Below are 26,893 nucleotides of genomic sequence, written 5' to 3'. Positions count from 1 at the left end.
ATGGTGCCGCCTTGGACATAGTGGAGTTAATAAGATACTGTAAAAGTGCAAGCTACAGGCTGATGGTGCTACAGGCTGATTTAGGATATGCCATGAAGCAGAATGACGGATGAGCTGTCAGAAGCATCCACAGGCAGCCGCACCTGGAACTCTCCCACATTAATACCTTGACTGCAGTGTCTCCCGTCGCGAATCCCTGACCAACCTTAAATCCATGCATCCATCCATCATCCTCCATCCAGTACAGACAACATGATGAGGTCTACTGTGCCCGGGATGCCTTCCGAGCGCACATAGAGCAGCAGATCAGCTCTTTGAAATCAGCCTCAGAAATGGGTGCATGCACAACACACACACACACACACACACACACACACACACACACACACACACACACACACACACACACACACACACACACAAAATGTGAGTCATAAAAGAACATCCAAATGTCAGAGAAAGAATGGATACATGCATGCAAAACAGGGCTGGGAAGAACGGAGCAGAGGCTGATTGGGAGGGGTTGTGTCAGAGAGGCAGCCAATGCGCAGCTCTGCATCTTGAGGAAGAGAGGGAAGAGAGAGAGAGAGAGAGAGAGAGAGAGAGAGAGAGAGAGAGAGGGAGAGAGAGAGAAGGGTAGAGGGAGGAAGTGAGGGAGAGGGAGGGGGGGTGAGGTTGAGGCAGTCACCCTGAGAGGGAAGATTCCAGCGTGATGCTGCTGGATGTGAGCTGCTCTCCTCTAACCGGTCTCTGGCTGTCTCTCTAACCGAGCCAGTGGTGTGTGAGTGTGGTAACGGTGCTCTACCAGCTCTGGGGCGCTCTGCAGCTGCTCGTGCTGAGGCAGAAGCTGACTGGCCGGATCCCTGCCTGGGCTGTTTGGACCAGAGAGGCGTTTTGACTGGAGCCGAGGTCCAGGGCAGGGCAGGGCAGGGAAGGGCCGGCTGCAGGGCCGTTTGCGCCGGGGGCCCCCCCACAGGGAGCAAACATGAGCGTCCCCATGCTGAAGATTGGGGCAGTGCTCAGCACCATGGCCATGGTCACCAACTGGATGTCTCAGACTCTGCCCTCTCTGGTGGGACTCAACGGGACCACAGTCTCCAGAGGGGGAACCTCGGAGAGGATTGTCAGCGTGCGTATGACTTACTTTGCTTTTGCGTGTGTGTTTGTGCACTGTATCTGTCCGCTGTTGATGTGAGAAAGAAAGACATGAAAGAGCGTGAAACAGCAGATGACAGAGCGAGACAGTTAGAAATCGGAAAGATCCCAGCATGTAAGTTAGTGTGTGTCTATATGTTTAACTAACAGAGTGGGTGAGGGACTGCGAGAGTCTGTCTCACGGGCTGTGATGTATCAATAAGCGAGAGATGAAGCAGGTCGACGTGCATGCGTTTCAACTAAACATGAATGATGATCATGTTGGTGTGTGAGTCACATTAAGAATAATGCCGCTGAATTGTGGGCTCGTGAGAGGCAGAGGACGCAGTGTGAACGGCCGCGGTAAATCATATGTTTGTGCCAGGGTGACGGGAGGTAGGAGGCTGTTCTGAGTGATGTTCAGGCTGATCCCATCTGTCACTCACCTCCAGGACGAGAAGGATGGCGCTCAGATTCAGAGGCGACGGGGGAAACGGGGAGGTTGAGACAATGTTACAGTTTCCTCAATGTCTTAATTTGCTTTCTCAAAATGTCTTAAAAATCCTCTCAATCCTCCACTTCTCAAATAATACTCTGGCATGAAGGAGGTTTGGAGAAGGCTTTGGAGGTGTTTTGTAACTTAAAAAAGAAGAAGCAGTTTTGTAAATTTAGTTTCCACAGAAGTTTGTCACACACACACACACACACACACCTGTTTTCTGTGTCTGTCCGTCTCTGTGTGCTAATGGAAGGTAAGACAGACATTGAGAAATATCAAGCAGCCGGATGAATTTAATATCTTCTGGGTCATCGGTGGTTAATGATTGCCTTTGACTCTATCCTGAGTGTTTTTATGGCACCTTACCCATTAAGCAAATGCCTTGGTCTGTTGAAATGATTTGATGAAATTGAACGTCCCAGGAGGTCTACCACCATCTGGATGTGTGTGTGTGTGTGTGTGTTTGTGTGTGTGTGTGTGTGTGTGTGTGTGTGTGTGTGTGTGTGTGTGTGTGTGCGTGCATTCTTGCCTGTTTATGTGTTTTAATAGATGCCCTGACTATGTTCAGGCATTCTTGTCTCAGGGGTGAAGGTCCATCTGTTTGAAGAAGAGTTTTTAGCGGTTCGTTAAAACATCAGTCGCACGCTTATTAATATCTCCTTTATGTTGCAGTGAGGGTTTGGGTTCAAATGTCTTCTTTTGAGAAAAGGTGTTGCCTTTGTAAAAAATCTCAAGCACCTCGCCAAAAGCACTTTCCTACAACATGGACATATTGCAGGGATTTTTTTTTCAGTACAACATCAAAGTAAAATCATAATCTGATTTCTGCAACAATGTCATATTGCAAGGCATGTTTGAATCCTTTACAGCACTAAACTCTGTAATCCTATTGAACACCCACCTTTCCCCCAGGGGGTTTGGCCTGGATAAGCCATCCATTTATTTTCTATAGCTGCTTCTCCTGCTCAGGGTCAAAACAGTTTATTTTCAGTAAATTCATCTCATCAAGACTCATGACTGGAAGCCTTATCATTTGCATTTCAAAAGACTGGCTGGGATAAAATATTATACATAGTTATGAGTGAAGTAGTTATATTTCTTTCAGGCCACTTTTATTCACAACCAATCGACCAAAAATGCTGCAATTGAAGTTCATTCCATCAAAACTTCATCAAAACTGATGAGCCAGTTTGATTGTGCCAGGGATTATTACAGTATAACAGCCTGTTGTGATGGGAAATGTCGCCGCTTTGAGACAGGAATAATCTCCTCTCATAAACAATGGTAGCGAATAAAACTTTAATGTAAAACCCAGCCTCAAAGTCCCATCACTATTAATGAGACATTTGCCTGTGATGATCTTAGAAGCAGTCATGACTCACACAATGTTTAGAGCTCTAATCAAAGATAATCTCTGTGACAATGTGGCGCTAGCGTGCCAGTGGCCATTGCATTGCGTGGCTGCTCCCCCCTCCCCATGGCACCCATGCATGCTGCGGCCCATATCCTCCCAGCTCAGAGCTATTTGCAAAGTCTGCTTCCTTTGCTTTGCTGCTCCCGTCTTCTAACCAGCTGATTCAGGAACACAGCTGCTTGAGTTTACGTGGGCCCGTCTCAGCCGTGCCTGGATGCTTGTACACATCTGGATAGTAGAAAACCGTGTTCCTTAATGAGTGGAAGAAACCACTCTAACGCTTGCATGGAACTAGTGTGGCTGCGCTGGATGATCAAGCGAAGAAAAGCTGTACAGCTGCCAGGCTGTGCACACACAATGTTCCTATATTATTATTATAATCCCAACACATTATTAATCTATTTACAAAATTGCATTCATTGTGCAGTTTGCTAAATATTTCTTCAAGTGGAATAAAACATTAGTAACACTTTATAATAACTGCACGCTATGAATCATTATATAATACTTCATTTACAAATCATTTATAAAGTGTGGAACAATGCAGTATCAATGATGAATTAAGTGTTTACTGATAGTTAACTAATGCTTCATGGTGTGCAGTAATTAGGAAGTGTTACCAAGAAATCTAGAAAAGTAATAGCTAAAATATTGGACACAGTCACCATGCCACTGCCAAATGTGTCTTGAGTCATAAGCTTGGGTAAGCTACATGGGAGAAGCTGAGAGTGAGCTAGCTTTGAGACATTCTCCAGCTCCTCCCTCCTTTCCAATGAAAGAAGAAGCACAAACTCCAAAAGTCGCTAAATCTATAAGAAAGTCAACAACACTGACAGCCCGTCCCTTCAGGCCTCCTTCCAGAGCCACGAGCCCAAAATGCTCGTAATGAACGTAACCAATGTAAACAGCTGTTGTAATTACTCGCAGCTGTCCCGCTACAGGCTCGTAGCAGGCACTGCGTGTGCGGCAAGCTAACAGATATTGATTATTTGTCAGAGCATTTGATTTATTGATTTCTGTCTGGGTGTAAAGAGAATTTAAACAAAGATATAAAAAAAAAGAAAAAAATCTAAAATGCATTACCCATCCTTGCTTTAATTACCAAAACTCCTGACTTGTTTTATCTGCATTTTAGCAGGAGTGAATTCTGAGCCACCCGCCGGTAATGCAAAGCATAATTTAGTGCAGTACGGCCAGAGATACATCATACTTGCACACATGTTTCCCAGCAGTGAAATATAATATAATAATAGATATAATAAAACAAGATTAGATAAGAATTGAGCCCCGGCGTGCTCCACGCCGTTCTACCCAAAGTAGAGCGTATATTAAGATGATGTCTGCTTGACGGCAACAGACATAAACCACTTCAAAAGTGCTCACTGTCTAACTCGATGTACACAGTGCTTAAATAAAGGGTTACTCGCACATCATAGTTTATTGTTCACATGTGAGCGTGCACGGTATGGATCCATAAATCATAAAACTTTACATTCTGTGGGTTGTATTCTCCTAATACTGCACTGAAAGACAGCGCAGTATTTATGTGGTGACTCTCCCTTTGATATCTAAAATAAGAAAGCTGCGAGGCAGAAGAGAATATTCTCACCATCAAAGGGGAGCGTGAAACAACAAATGGCAGAGTACAAAGAGCCGGGGCCGCGGGTCTGATTGGGGTCACCCCGCCTCTGTCTGTCGGCATGTGGGACTGTAAACTTTACCACGTCCACTGTGCGATCCAATAAAGCAGATTGTAAAGATTGATTCCTGGCTATGGATTCAAGATTAAACACTGCTGGGGAATTTTATTTGGGCACTTGGCTTTAATGTTTATCAACCAAACCTGATGTGTGTTCAGACCCTGGCAGGTGTCCTCGACTACCTGTAGTCAGCGTGAAAGCCAATTTTGTAATATCATTTTAAATTGCTTTGATACATAAGCTAATTGTCTGGCAGCCTGTGTACAAAGCAATATTGATCCTAGATTCTATAATTGGTCTTATAATCAGCCTTTGGAAACGGTTCATTTGCCATCACGAGTGTAATTTCAATCCAACTGAACGTGTGCCTGCATTATTGTCTTGCCCTTCAAAAGCAATTTGACGATTTCACAATTCACACACTTCTGCGATCCATATTTTCCTCCACGGAACCAATGACTGTACTCTAACAGTTTATACAGTGTTTTCTCACACCAGCTACCCTGCCACTTTCAACTCCCTCCTCTATTTAAAACCAGCTACAGTAGTCGAGCTATCTAGTAACCGTCTAACAACAGAGTGGATGCCAAATCCTTTACACTAGGGCACCTGGCATGGCACTAGCAGCCTGCTCCAAACAGTTGTAACTCGTAAGTGCTGAGCATTGGTGAGTGCCATTTTCCCCCTCTCCAAAAGTCCTCCAACTGATCCCACCTCCCCACTCCCCACCCACACTACAAAAAAAACGCTTGACGCATCTGCCCACCGCCACTGTCAGTTCAAGTGTTATCCGGATTGGAACGAGTGAGATGCAGATGGGAAGCGAGCAGGACACCACGCAGGAGGGATGGCGGGACCGTGAGTGATGGAGTGGGAGAGCGTGCAAGGCAGCAGGGAGGGAAATGGAGGCAGCAGGGAGAGGAGCATGATGACTTTATGAGTCATATTATTGACTGGCGAGCATGCTGCGCTGATTGTGGTAATCAGTTTTTCTTGGGCGCAGGAGAGACCAAGGTCTTCACTAGAAGCCTTCATTGAGTCGTCTCATAAAGGCCAGCAGCTGGCCTGTGCATTGAGGATTGACTGGTTGTCCAGTTGAAGAATGGGGGTGTGTATTTGCTTGTCTATTTGTGGGAGGCAAATGAAAAATGAGACCTGATTGTTTGACCACATTATAGATAGAATTGAGCGCAATATAGCAGGGACAGATGTTGGTACTTTGCTGGGGACAAGCGTTTAGAGACGTTAATGTCTGGCATTAAACACACTTCTGCAGAGTGACAGAGTAGCAAATAAAGGGAAGCTGAAGTAGAACTTGGACAAACAAAATTGTGGAATGGAAACAGAATAAAGAGATAGATTACATCTGGAGCACGTCTCTTCATTTATTATCCTTAATCTCTTTGGCGCTTCTTACATTCACAAAATTTTTCTTTTTTCTTCTCAATACAACTTTATCTCAGTGTTCTTACACTTTCCGTCCCTCACATGTGACTGACAGCTCAGCCCACAGTGTCGTGGTCAGCTCTCTCTCATATCTCAGGGTGTGCACCTGCTTCTGCCTGTTTGGCCCTGCTGCCTGCTGCTTATGAAAGTTATAATAGACTTCCCGTCATGCTCATAAAGTAGGGAGCTGCAGATTTATGATCCAATTTAGCTCCAGCCTTACAGCAGCCAGCTACGGGGTTGGTCTAATGAAACGCCAGAGGAAGTCCATCGCGCAACCCTCGACAGTGATACCACAAGCTTGATTATCTAATTGGATAATCCCTCTGAACTTTGTTCATCACTAACAACACAAGGGTTCTGACTGTCTTTGCACTGTGAGGAAGCGCTCAGGTAACAGCCCAAGACGGTTAGTTAGTTTCACACCGTTTGCTCCTAAACGATACAATCTGGTCTCTTCTGTCTGCAGGGAGCAGAGGAGCGTTGGAGTCACATTTGGTTGCTACTTATTAGCGTAGTAATGGCCACACCCCCTCCTCGCATCTCCTCTTCCCCATTCTAAGCAGCAATTTCACTGAAGTTGTCATTTAGCATTGTAAACTGGCCAGTGTCTGAACTAAGTTAGACATTAAAGCCATCTACCTCGCCGTCATCCTTTCTCAAACCACAGCTCTTCCGGTCAAGTGTCTCAGTGACGCCCACATTTATTGGTTTTCTATTGAGAGGATGGGAGATTGTGGTTTGAGGACATGTCAGCGATGGGGGGCGGGATTTCGTCTGCACAGGATGTAAGTTGTGATGTCATGGGAATGAGGAAACCCTGGGGTGCATGGGCAAAAGAGGCAGGCCAGAAATGTGAAAGAGCAATTTTCACTTTAGTAAGCAGCGAGCCCAATTGATTTTTCATCTCTCTTGCCCTCTACGGTCTCCTATTGTTTTCATTGCTGCCATCGTCTTCCTTAATTGGCTTTTGCGTGGCAGCCATGACTGTGACAGCTTCAAATATGGCACTTACGTATTCTATTTCATCCCTCAGATCTAATGGGTGAATTTCTGGGAGAGTGAAGTGAACACCTCCTCTCTCCTGAAACCACCGTCTGTGTCTGGGAGGAGAGGATTATCCCCCAGACCTGAAGTGCCCCCAGCTAGCTACAACTGATAGCACGGGTTATGCTATTACCTATACTACTCAAACATTAACACACCGAGGCCCGACCTGCCTGCAGGATGCAAACAGTATTCATTCATTTCACTGTGCACACCCTGAATATTATTCTGCATATTCCACCCTCTTTACCATACATTTTGTTCTGTACAACAGATATTGAGGACCTCTTTTCCCTCACTAATGAGATATCTGATAGGCTGAATGGTGTGAGCACTATATGAACCAATGCCGACAAGTTACTCTTTACTGGAGAGAGGAGACTTAATCATATTCATATAAATTAACAGTGTTCCAAGACATATTCAAGTTTACCACTTGCACCGTGGGAGATCAATAGCATATGAGCGCTGATGTATAGATTCCCCTGAAACGGCTAATGCACAAAGCATATCAGGACCGAGCAAATTTGCATTTAGGAATTACCTCTGGCCTCCTGCTCTCGAAACTGCTACTGTGTTGAGAATGGGGAAGTTAGTGCAGAATGGATAGGTGGGTGGTAATGAAATTGGAACTGCTTCAAATAAGCTCTTAATTTCAGCCCAGCACTTATGAAACATTAATGAAGAGAGGAGAAGATGTGACGCTGTGAAACTCCCTGGCTTGGGCAAAAGCACATGAGGGGCACAGCGTGAGTTTAAACATGTTGTAAAATGAAGAAAGTATTATGATAATGGAGCGGACGTGCATCAAAAGTACTTTGATGATTTTTGAGCGTCTTGCTTATTACTGCCCACTATGTAACATATCCTACAAAATCAGTGTGACACCAACTGTGGCTCCCTTTCAGGCTGATAGCGATATGAAATATTGATGCCCACTTCTGCCTCCATTCGCAAGAATCCTTCTTAACCAAAAGGGAGTATCTGTTGTGTAGGCAGACTGGCCCCCTTGTATGAATATGAGGTAATTTTATCGGATGCAGGAGGCTGCACACACGCTCAGAGTAACATAAGTGGTTTTTGCTATTTGAGGCAAGCGAACCTCCACCTGTTTACACCGCAGGATACGAACTGTAATGAGAAGTCTGTGAGAAGATGCGCCGCACACCTCCACAGTATCACAAGCAGCCGTTGCATATGCTCTCCTAATGTCCTGCAGCAATCATGCATACAGCACAACAATCCCTCTCGGGGGCGGAGCAGTGGCGGCGATGCAGTTTTAAATGCACGTCCAAATGCATGCATTATTAAAATCTTGATCATTTTAATTTATGAACAAAAATGCACATATGGGCTGTTCTTGAAGGAAACATCAGCAAATATTGACAGATAGCTATGCTCAGAGAAATACTTAAACGTATACACACTCACGCGTGTGCTGCAATAAATCACAAGGCCTGACAGTGAGTGAGATGTGGGCAGAGAAGCAGACAGAGGGAAAGAATCTCTCCCTCAGGCAATGGCAGAATGAAATAGACAGTCAGATGCGGTTGAAAGAAATTGGAGAAGGCCTCTGCTGTAGAGACGGCTCCTTTTGTCTTGCTTTACCTCCAACTCCGGCCTCTGTAGGCCTTTGTCCTCTCCCCACCGAGCAGCCTGATGAAGCTGGATCCCCTCAAAGAAGGAAGACTGATGACAAGAAAGGTGCTGACTGACAGAAAATAAATTGCGCAAGTCACTGCAGAAACTGTCTGCACAACTGCATCAATATTAAGAATAATAGAATAATAATTTAGAGAGTGCGCCAACAAGTTCCACCATGAGTCAACCTGTCACATGGAAATATCACTAATATATGTATGAAATATAAAATATGAATGGTATATTAATCTTTGTTTGATTAAATGTAGATGTATTCCTTTATGAGTCAACTTAATATACCTAGAACATACTGAAACAGATCAAATAGGAAACAATTGTATAATGTGATTGTCATGGTGGACATTACAGCGTATTTAAATTGCTCACATAGCTGTATAGCCTGTTGGCCACAATTCATTTGGACTATTTCGGATTTAAAATTCACTCACTTCATCCTGAGAGGGTGAGGAAGAGGGGAAAGCAGTAAGAGCAGGAGATGAAGCGAAGGGAGGAGAGGGGAGGGACGGGGTGCCAAGGGATGGCAGGAGTGACAAGAAGTGACAGTGAGCACATTGGCTTGCAGGGTGGTTGCTACTTTACACTCCAATCACACAGTCCCTCTGTCCCCCAAGACATTTTAATCTGATCCCCCCGACCCAAGGAGACGAGAGCGCAGCACAACATGCTCAGAGGGAAAGAAAGTAGGAGAGAGCCGCCGCGCCGCAAGGTTTCTACCCAGCCTTTTTCCTTCCACTTATGCGGATGGGTCTTTAATTGTATCACTAAGATGGCTGCTCCTCCTCTCATTACATTTTGCTTTATATGCTGAGTGTGTGGAGATGCGGCGTGAATGAACGGATCGTCCTGGCCCGGCCTTCGCGTAAACTGCGTGTACATGTGCGTGTGCACATCGCAGCACTACTTTTGATTGGATTATGTCAGAGAGAGACATCCATCCTATCGGCCTCGCCCCTCCTCCGCTGGTTACGGGCTGCTTTATCGATCCCGAATAGCTCCATTTCCTCTCTGTGTCCAAACTTATTAGAAACTCAGCTCTCACACAGCCTGGCCTGATCCCTCCCCCGTCATCGCTTCTTTGAAACCTCCATTTTCCTCCCATTTGTCTTTGTCTTTCTTCATCCTCCTCATATCTCTGTCACGCCGTTTGGGTTTTTCATCCCTTTGTGTATTTTCCCTTCAATGTTCTTGTCTTATCTTAATCTGCAACTGTTTCTGCTTATTTTCTCCCTCTGACTCGTCTATCCTCCATCTCTCTGTTCTCCTATCTTCTGCTGCTGTGAGCGCCACCTCGGTTGATCTCTGGCTTTACTCTCTCTCTCCCTCTCTCTCACTGTTGCTCTCCAGTTCATACTAAAATTAGGCTCCAAGTGATTTTGAGTAGTTGGAGGGATCAATAGCCATTAATTGCCTTTGGGGAAGAGCAACTTTTGACAGGGTTGCAAGAGAGGAAGTGAAAAGCCATGGAGAAATGATGACTTTGTCTCGAACGTATGGTGACAGAATGGGCACAAGTAATCACAATATGGGATGTATTAAAGTCTTTGTTTTGTTCTCCAACCACTTCCAACACTTTCAAGTATTAGATAGAGTTTATAGACTAGAAGTTTGGGTAGCACTTTATAATAACTACACACTATTTAGCATTAGTATGAGTATGAGTAAATACTTAATTCATCATTTATAAAGCATTGTTCCAACAAGAACACTCGTTAGTAACTCATTGGTATGCAATACATGAACACAGTGTGTTATTCTTGATCAATATGCTTCATATTAATTTGAATAATTTTGAAAAGCCTGCTTGGTAGCAATGTGGATACACAACCATTTATGTATCTTTGTCTAAAATGTATATGTCTCTGTGTTCCTGCAGGCTCTGTACCCGAGCCCAGAGGAGGGCTGGCAGATCTACAGCTCGGCCCAGGACGCAGATGGGAAGTGTATCTGTACCGTGGTCGCACCGGCCCAGAACATGTGTAACCGCGACCCACGCAGCAGGCAACTTCGCCAGCTCATGGAGAAGGTGACAGCTGTCAATAACACACTCGCTTTGAGACACGACTGTTACCCACGCAGACACACACACACACACCGCCACACTGCACTGCGCTCGTGTCTGGCGCCGTCTGTCACATGCAGGCTGCTGAAGTGAAGAGTCTCATTTCCTTCACCCCACAGTTATGCAGAGGAATATGACGCCAATCAGAAGACATTGTTGTTTGAATTATTATTTTTTTGAGCCACGGGGTTGCTTTAGCTTTGAGAAATAGAAATGTTCCAAACTCGCCCATGAAATTTGATTAATTGAGCCTTAGCAGCATGTTTCTTTTATAACCATAAATCAATTTTCCAATCCAATCTTACTCCAACAATTATGAAAAGTAACGGTTTTACAAATCAGTGAATATAGTAAAAGCCGTGTTTGCATAGTTACACAAAATGAATGAATCTATCTACTCTGACTTGAGCTCATATGGTCTTGTGAAAAATACAAGTCAACCCTCTTTTTGTGTCATGTACGACAAATAAATATCATGTCATCCAAAAACGTGACCACCCGCATACACTGTTTAGCAACCGGACATTGTCTCTGTTTCATTTACATGGAGCATCATCGACAGACAGTGCAGTGCATGCAAATCTAATTTCTTGCTCGTGGCTTGTGCAGAAACACAAGTAGATCAGGCAGAAGAGGACTTCTGCTTACTGGGGATCCACAGCTGCCTGTTGACTATCCAGATCACTGCATTGATTAGTGGTTTGCAATTGACTGGCATCTTTTCATTCTTCTCCACTTTCTTTCCCCAAAATAAATAATACAAAACGAAGAACTAATGCTTAACGGCTTTCACTTGCTTGATGGGCTGTGGCAGCTCATTCACAGCAGAGTTATTTTTTTTTTGTGGACCAGCAAATGGGTGAATGAGAGGGTGGATCCACAGAGTGAGGGAAAGCCTCAGAGCGGAGAGGTGGAAATGAGACAGGAGGGGCTGACATTGATGTGGTCTTGTGAGTATAGTCGGTGGTAAATTGAGACGCTTAGGCTCTTAGGTCCTAATGGATCAATGAGACAACTGAATCCACATATTGCATTCATTCTCATTGAAGTTTGCCTTTTCCCTGACAGTCAAGCACATGCTCATACAGACAAAATCCACACTCACATATACTTTCAAAAGAAGCATATTCCAACAGATCCAGGCTGAGAAAAAGACAAACTTGATAAAGCCATTCACATAGCATGGTTGTGTAAAAGTAATGTAAAAATAAACTGCATGTATTTTTAGGAATTACATAATACCTATAGAGACCACTGTTCCTGCATGCTTTAAGATTTAAAATATATTACATGCAGAATGTAATGAGTTTAATAGTGTTTAACTTATTTAACGGGACGTAATAAGCTGCTCATTGAGATGTTCTGCTCAACAATTTTGAGGAAACTGTTAGTGCTTCTGCATGGTATTTTATATCATCATTACAATACTATAAAAGAGAAGATACATAGTATCTGATTGTTATAACTTTTGAAAATATATTCTTATCCTTGTATTAGATTTAACAGTTTATGCTATTGTTTATACACACCAGTTATTAGAGCAAAGCGCTCCCTTCGCATACAGTCCACATCCCGGCCTAATGAGGACACCTGGGGTCAGCGCTGGTTCAGCTGCCCCGAAGTAAAGCCACAAGTTACAAGACTGTGTGTCTGAGAGTATGCGCACATAGCACCGTGCCCGCTAAGACGTCCTCGTTTCAACCCGGAGCATGTGAGCAAATTATTTGAGCGGACCAGATCCACAAAGGCTCTCCCTGACACAGAAAAGACAAGGTTACACTAACAATGTCAAAACCACCAAAGAATGTAAAGCAGCCTTGTGGAAAAGCCTCTATTCAGCTTTCCGTAAAGGCAGACAAAATAGCACGCAGTGCAGAGACGGCCCTGAAGGACGGCGGTGTGAGAACGCTCACGGCGCCGATTTTAGAAACACCTTGTGGCCTTTTCACCTCTCCGTCCGTCTGACTGACTGAGCTGAGATTAAATGAGATAGGAGGCACAGTCGGGCATAAATACACACAAACACACTTTAGGATTTGGCTCAGAGTGAGTCATTATTACACTGGACACCTGCGGCAGATTGGATTCTGGGAAGTATGAGTGTGAGGCCGGAAGAAAGCATGAAATGCCTGGTTTGTGTACATCTGTGTGTGTATGTGTGTGTGTGTGTGTGTGTTATCGCGGCTCACAGGATGGAAACGTCCCAACTGCCTCCACCGCCCAGGACGGTGACACTGCATTTGTTTAGACTCCGTGCTGGCGGTTATCGTTACACATTCCCCCAACTATTCCATCTGTAGCTGTCAGATAGTTATTTAAGTAGCTGTTTAATTTCTGGAGAAAATATTTTCTGACCAAATGGTTCTCTGGCCAGTGAAGCATGTGGGGGATGATGAGTTGGGTGTAGGCTGGACACACATTAATTGAGTGGGCTTTCAAAGTAACAAGCAAGGCATTTGGTGCTAAACAGATTGTGTGGCCTTTGAGAGTCGGGACTGTATTTGTTTTTGTTTTTTTAACTTACTGAAATACATATCTTCCGTGCGAGTGAAGTTTCAGTGCTGCGTGTCTGTGCGGGTGGGTGTCTGGTTCTGTGGGTAGTTGGACATATGTGCATGTGAGCTGCCTATATGCACCACAACATTTGTCAATGTTCCGATGATTTCTGGCCAGTTCAGTGCAACGTGCAGGAGATGAGGGGGCGTATGAAACAGTAGGCTGGTTATGCGGCAGCAGAGTGGGCTGGCAAAGCGTGAGCAAGCAAAGTACTGGGAAAAATAAAACATAGTGCAAAACTGAGAACTAAAAATTCAATAAACACCTACTTGACAGCATGGTTGCACCTCCATGACATTTAGATGTATTCATTGTCTTTTATGTTGTATGTTGTGTACACTGTCATAACAATACTGGCCTGCTGCCCTCCTGTTGTCATAGTGAAGGGAGATCCTACCTGGGTACACTTGGCCTTTATTATATTATTTATGAATGTGTTTTTTAAATTTGTCACGTGTATTCACTTTCTGCATATATTTAGTTTTAGAAGGTCTACGACTGTGTTTACATGACTAAAATGTGTCTTTTTGTCTACGTGTAAACTTTAACATTGTTTACTTCATACTGGGAGCAAAGCTCAAGCTTCTAATGTACAGTTCAAAGCTGTGACAACCCTTCAATTGTCAACCACTGCAACGTGAGCCTATCGCAAAAATGATGCTAAATCAGTCCCTGGGGAAATGCAAGACATCCCAGCATGCACTGGATGAAAGTTGTGGAGACACTTTAGGGCAGTTTGCTGACTGAGACATCCACACCTGTGACCCTTTCACAGTTTTCAAATTACCTGGCCTCCATGAAGAAATGGCAAGAGTACTATAAAATATACTCAGGTAAAAGAACTCTTACTTAACTTGAGTAAAAAGTGATTAAAACGGATTCGTAAAATGTACTATAAGAAAATGTCCACGCGTGAAGTTTTGCAGGTGAGTGTCAGGGGGATGTGCGTTACAAAATAAATTGCATTGCACTCACTGTAGACACTAGTAACACAACATCACACCACCGAGCCCAAATGTCCAAACCAACAACAGATTGAATTTCACAAGACAGCCTGTGAATACAACTCAGAAGCAATTATAAATATAAAACAGTTGTCATCTAGCCTTACTGGAATTCACCAGAAAGGAGGCCAACACAGCCAATTAAACAAAAATGTCCATTGACACCACGGCGGGTACAACAAACATTAATATGTCGGGTAAAGGAATCATTCAGCCTTATAGAATCTTCAGCAGAATAAAGCATCACAAAAGCAGACAACACAGAGATGTAAACAATAAAAACTGCACAAACACAAGCAAAAAGAGAGTTTCTGCACTAACACACAGCACCCGCATAAGCAACACAGCGGTGCGTTGACTTAAAACAATAAGTGAGTTTCTTGTTGTTCTCACATTTCTGAGCAGTATTCTGTGCACCTTGTGGATCATAAAGTCTTCTTGTGAAACAGAAGATGAAACAAAAGTCAGGTACAGAAGAATGTGAGATTAAATAAGCGCTTGAGATTATTATATTACAGCAATAACACAATTTATTGTTGTGATAAACAAACATGTTTTATTGTATAGTAATGAAAGATAATTTAATTTTTTTTTTTCTTCTTTTCTTTACGTTCTGCTGGGTAGCTTACATTTCTTCCTGGAGCCAATAAAGCCGTGTTGATGTAATGACAGCATAATTAGTTCTGAATCTGGGTTACGCTGGTATCTGAATTGAGAAACGCCATGAAGTGATCTGAGAAATGCCATGAAGTGAGCTAGCATCCAAGCTGGCTGATGCTAGCTTGTTGTGCTGAGATGACATATGACAAAGGTGGCTTTAAACAGTCTGTAACATTATTTTTACATCGTGTTATCCTGAAAGGCATCGGCGACTTGCCACTTTATTTGCTCTCGCTGCAGATGAACAAACTTGACTCACACAAACGCTTGCATGCCATGACCCATCACTGTCCCGGGATCCACTCGCTTGAGCCAATGAAGTGGTGCTCCTCAGGTTTATGGACACATCTGCCAACACTCACTCAAGATTAATAGGTTAACTGGTTTCGTTCAATCCCCATACAAAGTATAACCAGCTTATTATGACAAGGTACAACAATGCTAACCATAATAATACCCCATAATGACTCTTAGCCCTTTACGGTGTTGCATTGTTGTACACTTTTGGACTGTTCACTAACTGCAAACCCAATTGGGAGTCTGGGAGGTTCCAGACCGACTCACACCTTTGATATAGTGTGACAGACCAACTAGACCTGCAGGTCTGATGAGAAGTGGAGGGCTGTGTTTATAAATCTAATTATTCCTTTAAGTTCAACTTTTTGGTGTGTGTGTGTGTGTGTGTGTGTGTGTGTGTGTGTGTGTGTGTGTGTGTGTGTGTGTGTGTGTGTGTGTGTGTGTGACAGGTTCAGAACATTAGCCAGTCAATGGAGGTGCTGGACCTGCGGACATACAGGGACCTCCAGTATGTAAGGAACACGGAGAGCCTAATGAAAGTGGTGGATGGAAAGCTGAAGGTGGCTTCTGAAAATCCCCGCAGCCTCAATCCAAAGGGCTTTCAGGTAATTGGCCGTCTGTCACCTCATGTACGACCTTGTGTGTGTGTGTGTGTATTATTCTTAAGTGGACGTGGATACTTTCAGATGTGACTTTGCTTTCCATGTGCACACAAACTTTGGCAGATGCATTGCGATCTCTTCCGCCTCTCTTGACACGCAATAACATGTGGTATGACTCTCGATAGACTGCCACATAAGTATACAAATTAAATTCCCAAACTATCTTTGAGTCATTGAGTTAAGCTCAGAGCAAATTCACATGGCCGTGAATTATTAAACTCCTGGACTGAGAAGAGAAGTGTTTTTTTTCTGTATTCCCCTCCTTACATGCTTTAGTGTTTTCTCTCTACTCAATATATACTTAATATTCTTGTGTATGCTCCTAGATAACAGGCACATATATTCACATTTATCTTCACCTTATCTCTCTACAAGCTAAGGCTCAGCTGCCATTATCAGCAGGCCTTTTTGTCTTCCTATCAACCTGCTGTCTTGACATAGCTTTCTCCACATTTCTCACAACCTTACAGATATTAGATGCACCATAAAACAGTTTGATTAAAAGATGCCTCGATAAATGCTAAGTATGCTTTACTGCTGGTACTCCGGCTCAGCACAGCGACAAGCATGAATGGCTTCGTTTTGCTTTCAGTGTGTTTTATAAAATCCAGTCGGATGGAGGTAATGAAGATGTTTATGAAGAAGCCAATTCCAAAGTGAGGCTTGCAGATGACTAAAATATGCAGAATAGTAAGCATCACATGCTAGGACTTCTGTTGAATGCAAATTCACAATCTAATTAAAAGAAATTTAAATAAATATATAGATATTTTTTTAATGAAAAAAAGAGCAGGATTTGACCAGAACAGGTTAGCTGATGAATGCGTGCAGCTCAAAGTTGCCAATGGCAGAGCGTGGGAGATTAACGAGACTGAATTTTTGCGGCTTGAAAAGGGGAAAATGAGATTTATGATGTGGCGCCACAGGGCTGAGAGCTGCTCCATCACCAGATTTACGATAAACCTTAACAAGGAGGAAACAGCCCCTCCTGTGGCGGCCATACTTTGTTGATACACCTATTTCTCTCTTGAGCCTTCTGCCTTGCAAGCAGGCAGCCTGGCTCTCCTGCTGCTTCCTGCACTCCTACCTAAAGACACATTGTTCTTTTCACTTCTAAACACATGAGTCACCGAGCAATATTACACCCGAGCAGCATCATGCCCCTTACCGTAGGTGAAAATCATTCAAACCAGCTGAGACAGGAAACAGATTGAAAATCATGTTTAATTCAGTCGGTTTCTAATTCACGCGATGTAAGTGAAAATAAATCTACTTACACTTTATACAAATAAGCCCACACAATACAAACAAGTGGGTGGAAGCTTGATCAATATAGAAACAAAAAAGCTAGTAACAGTGCAAATATTGTTTTATTATAAAGGTCACAAGTGTTATGCATGCAGTAGTTTAAAATATAGCCAAGGAAAAATAAATCAATTTAAATGTGTGTTCCAAAGTCAGTAATACATCGCAGTAAATTATACCTTGGTGAAGCTGAACTATGAATCCGATGATGAAGAAGTGGAAGAGATGAACCAGCACCCAGCGACAGCACGCGCTCTGATTGAGACATGATCTCCGAACCAGAAGCAACAACAAGATTGAAGGGCGAGCCACTCAGCACACAATCCCCTGTGGCGACGAGTTTGGTTGACCTAATCCCCCGTCCTACATTCTCCGAGAGTATAATATTCTCCACCCCTTTGTGGTATCCCATGTGTCCTTTTCTGTGATTGCTGTCTCAGGAGTTGAAAGACAAAGTGGCCCAGCTGCTCCCCTTGCTGCCGGTGCTGGAACAGTACAAGACGGATGCCAAGATGATCCTGCGTCTTCGGGAGGAGGTGAGGAATCTGTCCTTGGTGCTGATGGCCATCCAAGAAGAGATGGGGGCCTATGATTATGAGGAGCTGCGCCAGAGAGTCCTGCTGCTGGAGACCAGGCTCCACTCCTGCATGCAGAAACTAGGTATAAGATATATGCAAATGTCTATGGGTCGGCTGTCATTGAATGTTTCATGTTGAATGAATCCTCAAATATAATTGTTGCAATTAAAAAATCAGAGGTTGAACAATATCGATATAGAAAGGAATAAATGACTAAATTAAGTTCATTAATGGTCAAAAGGCTGTTGTGCATTGGCAACAATTCTACTCTCCTTGCTGTTCGAATTATCAACATAAATTAAGAAAAATTGGCTTTGAAAGCCTGAATGAATAATTGATCGTGTTCTCGCGTAATGTAATGTTAGCTTAAACTGATGATTTTACAAAATCACACGTATATAAACTGATGACTTAACAAAAAAAAAGAGTAGAGTTAAAGTTTAGCCTTTAGGTCATCAATGTTTTGGTCCTCTTTCATGACACATTTTAATAAAACACCTGACCTTATGCAGATAAATAATCATTACAAACATAGATTACACAGAAATATCAATATTTATCTATTTATAGGCTGATATCTGTTTACCCAATTGATAGTAAATGTATGCAGAGAAAAGCAAACTAAAACAGTAATGGAAACTGAACATCTTAGATAAGTGGTGGAAAAAAATAATGCAAGAATGTTTGAAGATAAATTAACACTTAATCAATAAATAGTCAATGTATTTTTGCACATCACTTATGAATGATCAATTCCAACAGTATTTTAATTGCTCCTGACATGTTGTGGAAGTTGCCCCTGAAAAAATTGCAAGTGTGTTGAATGCTGCATCTTTGCTACATGTGTGTGATGCAAACAGTTAAAAGGTGAAAGAATATGTTTACAGATTGCAACCAACAATTTGACAAAATCATACTGGGCCTTAAAAGCAGCCTGGTGGAACACCATGTTTCAAAAGATCTGTTTAACTGGAGTTTTCTGTCTGTGTGTATCTGTGTATGGCATTGCCACAGTGTGTACTTATGTATGTACTCCAGATAGTAAATACTTACGTCCATTTGTATGGCGTCTTACGCCTTTCTCTTCTTTGACCTCCAGGCTGTGGGAAGTTGACTGGCGTCAGTAATCCCATCACAGTGCGTGCATCAGGGTCAAGGTTCGGCTCCTGGATGACCGATACCATGATCCCCAGCTCAGACAACAGAGTAAGTCCCTGTGTTTCCATGCTCACCCCTGAAGTGTAACCCCTTAATCCCTGCTACTTACATCATGGTTCAACAAACAGAGTAGAAAGTGTTGCGGCAAATAAAGAGGAAGACAGCCTTCGGATTCGGTCAACCAGCAGGGAGCCGCTTATTTCTTTGTTCAACAATACCATCTTACAACAATTTTAAACAACCCCAAACAACACCTGAACACATGATGTCAGAGTAGGCGGAATATGGGGAAAAATTAGTCTATGTGACATGATGAGATTTGCACACGGCCTGTCAAATAATAAGTCATTAGAACATGGGAACTGACATTAAAACATTTCCCAGGGAAAGTATGTGTTCAGATTGTAAGGCCCTCTGAGGCAAATTTGAAATTTGTGATTTTGGGCTATACAAAATAAACAGAATTTAATTAAATTATGTGGGAAATTAAGAAATACACAAATAAACATCAGTGGATGTTTTTGAGTCAACGTGCTATAATCTGGAAAGTGGCGTGAAGGGAGGTATATCGTTCCTATTTCTGATTCTTTGGCATTATTGTAAGATTGTATTTTTGAACAAAGAAATAAAGGACCGCCCAAATTCAAACACTGTCTTCCTCTTCATTTGCCTTTTCTACAAAAGTAGAGCTAAAGTCAATGTCAAACAACTCTGTCAGCTGCTCATTGGAAGAAAAAAAACATCCCTTACAGCAACATGTCTTGATACTTCAGTCACTGATTGACTGTTTTGCCTAAGTAAGACTTCTCGTGAGCTCTGGAGGAGGAGAGGCTGAGAGAGAAATGGGGATGCAAAGCTGAGTCACTGATGGATAGCATCCCGTTTCCTTCTCCCTCTTCTACCTCTGTCACTGCAACTCCAGCTGATTGACCACTTCATCATCAGTGGTGAAATGAATGAGTTGTTTGGGCTAAAGTTTTCTAAATCACCAAAGTAATTACCAGGAGTGTGCTACGATGCTCTGGACCCAGAAGATATACTAATGGCTTCAGTTGGTAAGAGAAAACATGTGGTTTCATTTGGGCAGATACATGTTAGGAAGAATGAGACAATGGCCTTTTTCATCCCCAGCCTGAATCATAACAGGCTAAATAGAAAAGGTCAATTTCTTCGACTGAATGCTCTGATCTTTGTCTTTAATCACCTTACTTGCTGAGCTAGCATCAGACTCTTTAGATAAATCACCGATTGTATTAATAGCCAGATACATCAACAATATCACATCAGCACCCGCACTAATCATCATAATCATATTTGGGGAAACGTCATTGGGGACCAAAATGAAACATAATCAACACTTGGTATTGTTTCAGCCTGGCTCAGCTAGGGACTCATTTTGCTGGCAGGAGAGAAACGATTCCCCCACCCCAATCCCCCACCCTTCTCCATAATTCAGATGCTGTACCTCACCTCCCTCTTCTCCTCCCATAAAATACCTCTCACCCCAATGGAATTGTTTTGGAAGGAAAGTGCCTTTTCTACACCTGGAAAGCAGGCGAGAGGGAAAGCGAGAACAAAACGCTGGGTGGTGCATCAGAAGAAAAATACCTACATCTGAGCAAAGCTCTCCTTGATATGTTAAGGGCAAAATAAATATCCAAGCCAACTGCAGTTTAATTGAATCAATTAAAAGCTGAACTGTGCCTCAGCAGAAGCATTGAGGGAATGAGATGGGAGATGCAGCCAGAGAGGGGCCATGTCAGTGGAGAGATCCGCTGAGAGTGCTTGAGGAAAAAGATAGAGCTGCTAAATGGATTGATTTTTTTGTATATGTGGACTGGAAAGGCCAGAGAGCACAAGCATTGGTTGACTGCAAAGTGCATGCAACATCTTCACTCCCACACATCAATAATTCTGCACACATGCACATGAAGGCATACACTCACAGTAAAACGAGTAGACAATCACACACATGCACAACTCGTTTATTTTGCTTGGGGCATCGCCATCGGCTATAGTGAAACACTGCTCACAGCGTTGTTGCAGAGAGGTGTGTCAAGTATAATCTTCTCCTGTAACCTTTAGATCTTTTCATTATCTCCTTTAGTTTCTTTCCCTCTTCCCAGTGGGATTAATTCTTCTTCTCTCTCCAGGTGTGGTCCATGGATGGTTACTTCAAGGGGCGGCGTGTCCTGGAATACCGGACAATGAATGACTTCATGAAGGGGCAGAACTTTGTGCAACACTTGCTGCCTCACCCCTGGGCCGGCACTGGTCATGTGGTCTACAACGGCTCGCTGTACTACAACAAGTACCAGAGCAACATCATCATCAAGTACCACTTCCGTTCTCGAAGTGTGCTGGTGCAGCGCAGCCTGAGTGGTGCCGGCTATAACAACACCTTCCCTTACTCCTGGGGAGGCTCCTCTGACATCGACCTGATGGCAGATGAGAACGGCCTGTGGGCCGTGTACACCACCATCCCCAATGCTGGGAACATTGTCATCAGCCGCCTGGAGCCCCAGAGTCTGGAAGTGCTGCAGACTTGGGACACGGGCTTTCCCAAGCGCAGCGCTGGAGAGTCTTTCATGATCTGCGGTACACTTTATGTCACCAACTCCCACCTGGCTGGTGCCAAGATCTACTTTGCCTACTACACCAACACATCAAGCTATGAGTACACAGACATCCCTTTCCACAATCAATACTCCCACATCTCCATGATGGACTACAACCCCAGGGAGAGGGTCCTGTACACCTGGAACAATGGACACCAGGTGCTCTACAATGTCACACTGTTCCAGGTTATTAAGACTTCTGGGGACTGAGAGCCCTCAGACTGACCCACTCAAATAATGCTGTGATCATTGTTCGGGCCGGGGCAAGTGAGCCGGGTGGAGGGGGGTGGGGTTGTGGGTGGTGTGGGTTGGGGACTTCAGTGTAAGGGCATAGGCTTTGATTTTTTTTTTTTTAAGAATTTCAATCTTCATAGAGTGCTATTATTCACATTCTCCAAAAAAAAAAAAACACTCCGGCAGCCAGGTCGGTAAAGATACAAAGACTGAGCGCTTCTCTTATTTTTCTTTCTGTGATGAGTAAGCATGGTTCTTTTTATTTGTGATGAGAAATAAATATCAATCTTTACCATTTATGAGTTTGTATTTCATTGCCACTTTCACTTCAAGTAGGCTATATCTCAGAAGGGTGAACAACAAAGAAACTTGGATGTGTGTACAAGATGAGTGCTTCCAAAAATGTATAAACAAGCTTACCTTTTATTTTTTGAGTTAGGATTTATATGTATTTGTGATTGGATGGGACATGCAATTATTTATTCCTCGTTGTTCACTGAAACCTGAGATATTTATTTAGAAAATATGGTTAAAGTAAATGGATGCTGTTTTCTTAACATGAAATCTAAAATACTTTTCTAAAATATGTTAAATGGCATAATTTCAAAATAATGAAATGGAATAACTGTGTCTATCTCACTGATACAGAGTGGCTGTTACCACCACAGCCGAATCACAAAATAATGAGGTGACAGCATACGAATACTGACGAGTCAATCTCCAGAGCTGCATTAAACCATAACTTTAAAAACATTTAATCCAATATATTACATATAAAAAAAAGTTAGGGCACCAAGCTCTTTGTAATAAAATAGCGCGCTGCCTGGTGCTCAAACAGTGTTATATTTAAATGTAATAAACCACGGCTTGCATTTTGTGTTTCAAGGTGAAAATGAATGCAAACCATCTGGTAAAATGAGCAGGTGTTGCTGCGAAGGGTCGAGAAGCACAAACAAAGGAGAGAAATGTATATATATATATATATATATATATATATATATATATATATATATATATATATATATATATATATATATATATATATGAGGAATTCTAAGAGCAGTTACTTTTGAGTATAGAATTGAGGCTTCACAAATACTGTTGCACGTCAGGCTCCAATCTGTTTTAATCTTGTTAGTCGCACTACTCTGACGCGCTTTCTGCAGAGAAATGTTCAAAGACAAGGCATACAGTGGGACACGGCTCACATAAAAGTCTCAAACTACTTTTCATTGCATGTTTGTTATTATTTGCTCCAGAAAATAAACCTGAAGCCATATTAACATTCTCTGCTGTATGGTGGGCACGTTGGCAAACATACAACAGCCCACTGTGCTTTCGTTATATTCCTTTCATGTATAAGACTTGTGAGGGTGCATCCATTCTTTGCAGAGTCTGTGGTGGACACAGAAGACATACAATGAAATAGGAGCCTCCACTTTTTTGTGTAACCATAGTGATCATTTTCATAAAGGATGACCTTCCTGTCAATAAAGTGCTGTGTTGATGAGGTCATGCAGTACATGGGAGTGGATGACATTTAAAAAGCACAATGCAATGCTCAACAGTGCAGCCCATCAACTGTCTGCTGGAAAGAGAGCAGTATGAAAAGGGGAAGGGGAAATAAAAATGTTGGATGATACTGAAATATAATAATTTAGAGAATGGTTACCAAAGAAACCGATGAATGGATGGTAATTAGCGAACTGCATAAACATGTTCAGTTGAGGGGAGAGTGAAAAACTGTTGATCTCGTTGCTCCAAGATTACAACATAATGTCTTCTCTCAGCTCTCCAACTGTCTGAAAAAAAATAGGATGATCAGATTGCTCAGTCAGCTGCTAAGAAAATACCCAAGCCTATCCTGATCCCGAAGGCAATTATATAGCAGGGCAGCAGCTTACTTATTGTAAAAAGAAGTCTGGAGTTGACAGATTCACCAATACACAAAGGTATTTATTGTAAGGCATGACATACAATTTCAAGGCAACACCTTTTGCCCTTAACTGAGACCAGGGAAGGGAATAATGACTGCACACAGATGATGAATCTATAATCTCTATGATGAAACTTTTTCACGACTGTGGCTCAGTGGTTACATGCCCGTCTTTCAATCAGAGGATTGGTGGTTTGAGCCCCGGCTGCGCTAGTCCCTGTCGTTGTGTCCTTCAGCAAGACACTGAACACCTAATTGCTCCCCGTTGTTGTGTCTACGGTGAATAGAGCAACAATGTAAGTTCATTGGATAAAAAAGCGTCAGCTAAATGACATGTAATCCCTGACAAATCAAGTCAGCACATTTATGTGAGTAATATGAAATGTTATGAAACATTTATGTCTATATTCTACTTACTTAGAACCTGCAACAAAATGGTCTCTAACATAGACGTAAAGAGCATATATATTTTTTGTTGGGGCATTTTAAACACATTTCCATACACAAAAGAAAATGTATATATAAATGATTCCCACTCTTTCTCTAATTTTTCTGACAAATTCATTTGTTGTGAGAGAGAAATAAGGAAAACATGCTCTGTTATCACTAAAGAGTGCAGAAAACAGCCACAAGTTTTGTTGATAACTTTTTTTCATCAAGAAATCAATTACTGCGAGTGTTTGCTGCCAGCAGCAGAACCGTGGCCTCCAGCGCTTGTGAGGCAAACATCGGCTCCGTGAGCACCGGTGAGCGTGCTGTTGTGCCAACTTATGCTCAGAGCCAAGGGCCAGCAAGTGGAGTGATAATCACGATAAAGATCGGGGGCATGACGAACAGCATTAAATCATTATGGGTCGCTCCATTTGAGTATCGTAGCATTGTATCTGTGTCAAGATAGATCATCTCCAGCTAAGGCCGAGTTGTCAGTGCACAATCCTTCTTTTTTTTCTCAAGATCATCCTGAGGGTGAGAGAAAAAATGGATGGAATATGGCAAAGGTGGTGATTGAGGGGGCATAAAGTCACTAAGCTGGTTCACACAGTGTGTAAATCTCTCAAAGCTCAGATTCACATACTGGAGATGCGTCTGCTAAATTGTCCGGTTCAACAGACCCGGCTTCAGAGCTCTTGCTGGGTCTTTTTAATATAATTCCTCTAGCACATGAGGTTATATAAATGCATGCACATTCTGAATTCGTAAATATATCACTTATATAATTTGGATATATGAATACATGTGTTAAGTTAAAAGCCAAATTGGTTTATATACCATTACAAATGTACAAAGACACTATTTAGTGTCTTAGTCAATATGTCAGAGTGGACTAATGAAAAGTGTGGCGTAAAACTCAATATGACGCAACAACAAAATTGTTGCCAATGTGAGGTTGCAATGATTAGATATTGGTTTTGTGCCACCGAGCACCTGATTTATGTCCAAACCACGAGAGACAATACCGAACCGGAGAAAGTGAAACAGGAAATATTAAATGTGCAGCTTAAAGTTCTGCATGATGATGCGATCACTGAGCTGGAAAACAAACACAAACTGCAGTGACTTCAATCTTGATACTGAACTAAATGAGCGAAGTGAATCAAGATTTGCAAAGTTGTCAGTCAGACAGTAACTGATGAGAAGCAGGAAACTTGAATACGGATGTGTCAAAAAAGATGCTGTTGATTGTCTTCGATGCAATGAGGCAGTATGAGAATGCATAGAGACAGACGTACACTTTGTAAAGCAGATTACAGTGATTTGCAATGAGAAATTCAGAGCATGCGTATATATGCAGGTGCTTGTTGCCAAGACATCAGCAAACGTTTTGACTTAGTTCCCTACATTTACAGAAAAGAGTTAATAATAAAAATGTATTCTTGGCAAACAGCATGGTGTAGCACTCCAGACAGCTCATACAGGAGGTGAATTCGTAAAGTAAAGTTTAAACCCCAGCTGCTTGTCATGCTTGGTCAAACATGTGAGAAACTGCAACTACTTTACCTTGAAAGACCCTTAGCCATTTCTTCACTTAAATGTTTCATTGGTGTGGGGGTCAGCGCCAGCTGTGACTTTCCCTGGAACATTTCCTTAAAGCAGAGTCGCACTGGGTCCCTTGGGAAAACAAAAAGAACCAACTTTGGAATTAAAGCTAGCCTGAATAATAAGCAACCAATACAGATTTTGTGTTAGGAGGATGTAGTAACCTACAGAAATCTCCCAGCGTGAGCAGCCTGCATTAATACAGAGCAGAAGAGGAACGGCGGACCACAGAGCGGCACCGGCGGCTTGATTTACTTGAAGTGACTATGAGCATGCGTTCTCACATGCACATGAACTGATTGAGGGCAGGCATGGCAGCGATAGAACTGCTTTGATAGAGTGCACAGGGTTGAGCTTCATATGCAGGAACACAGATAGAGGCAGAGACTCTGGAATTAAGAAGCAAACGCAGTTCCCACTTTAATCAGGCGGCTGTCCTCGAGACGAATGGTCTGTTTTGATGGAAATACAAAATGGTCTGTGTGTGGAGCCGGTCCTGAGACGCTCCACTTTGATTCAGTACATGCAGAGTACATTTGCCATCAATCCATATCTTAGACAGCAATTGGTTCCACTCTCGTTTCATATGTTTGCTAATTCACGGTTTCCTTTGCTGCACTTTTCTCCATCTGCTTCCTCATTAATAACCCTCATAAGGCACTAGGAACGACACCTCCTCACTTTTCACAATAAACAAACTATTCCTCTCCTCTGTGCCCCTTGAGGTGACACGGAAGCCCTCACAACAGAGCTTTGAACGTTTGTTTCCTCATGATTAAACATCACTTGCACATATACCCCCACACACACACACACATTTATTCATGTTTGAACTCAAAAAGGATGCGGAGGTGCCGGGGCTGTGGAGATGGAATAGAGGGTTAGCG

General features: G+C 42.7%; 1 protein-coding gene across 2 annotated transcripts in view; it reads left to right on the top strand.

Moving 5' to 3' along the window:
• The window catches only part of olfm2a (olfactomedin 2a), a 41,603-nt gene extending 19,510 nt beyond the window's left edge, over positions 1–22,093 (top strand). The window contains exons 1-6 of one of the 2 annotated variants that reach the window (XM_068578961.1): positions 702–1,129; positions 10,776–10,925; positions 15,928–16,083; positions 17,886–18,105; positions 19,123–19,229; positions 21,335–22,093. In XM_068578961.1, the coding sequence (XP_068435062.1) occupies positions 986–1,129; positions 10,776–10,925; positions 15,928–16,083; positions 17,886–18,105; positions 19,123–19,229; positions 21,335–22,009 (1,452 nt within the window). In that variant the 5' untranslated portion in view covers positions 702–985 and the 3' untranslated portion in view covers positions 22,010–22,093. Of the gene's footprint in view, positions 1–701; positions 1,130–10,775; positions 10,926–15,927; positions 16,084–17,885; positions 18,106–19,122; positions 19,230–21,334 lie in introns of those variants that run through there. The other variant, XM_068578963.1, reaches the window with a different exon arrangement.
• The last annotated feature ends 4,800 nt before the right edge of the window (positions 22,094–26,893 follow it).

The sequence above is a fragment of the Clinocottus analis genome, unplaced genomic scaffold (genome assembly GCF_023055335.1).
Source record: "Clinocottus analis isolate CAN_PGR_092001 unplaced genomic scaffold, fCliAna1.0.p SCAF_16, whole genome shotgun sequence".
In the NCBI taxonomy this organism is placed as follows: domain Eukaryota; kingdom Metazoa; phylum Chordata; class Actinopteri; order Perciformes; family Cottidae; genus Clinocottus; species Clinocottus analis.
This window is presented reverse-complemented; position numbering and strand designations above follow the sequence as displayed.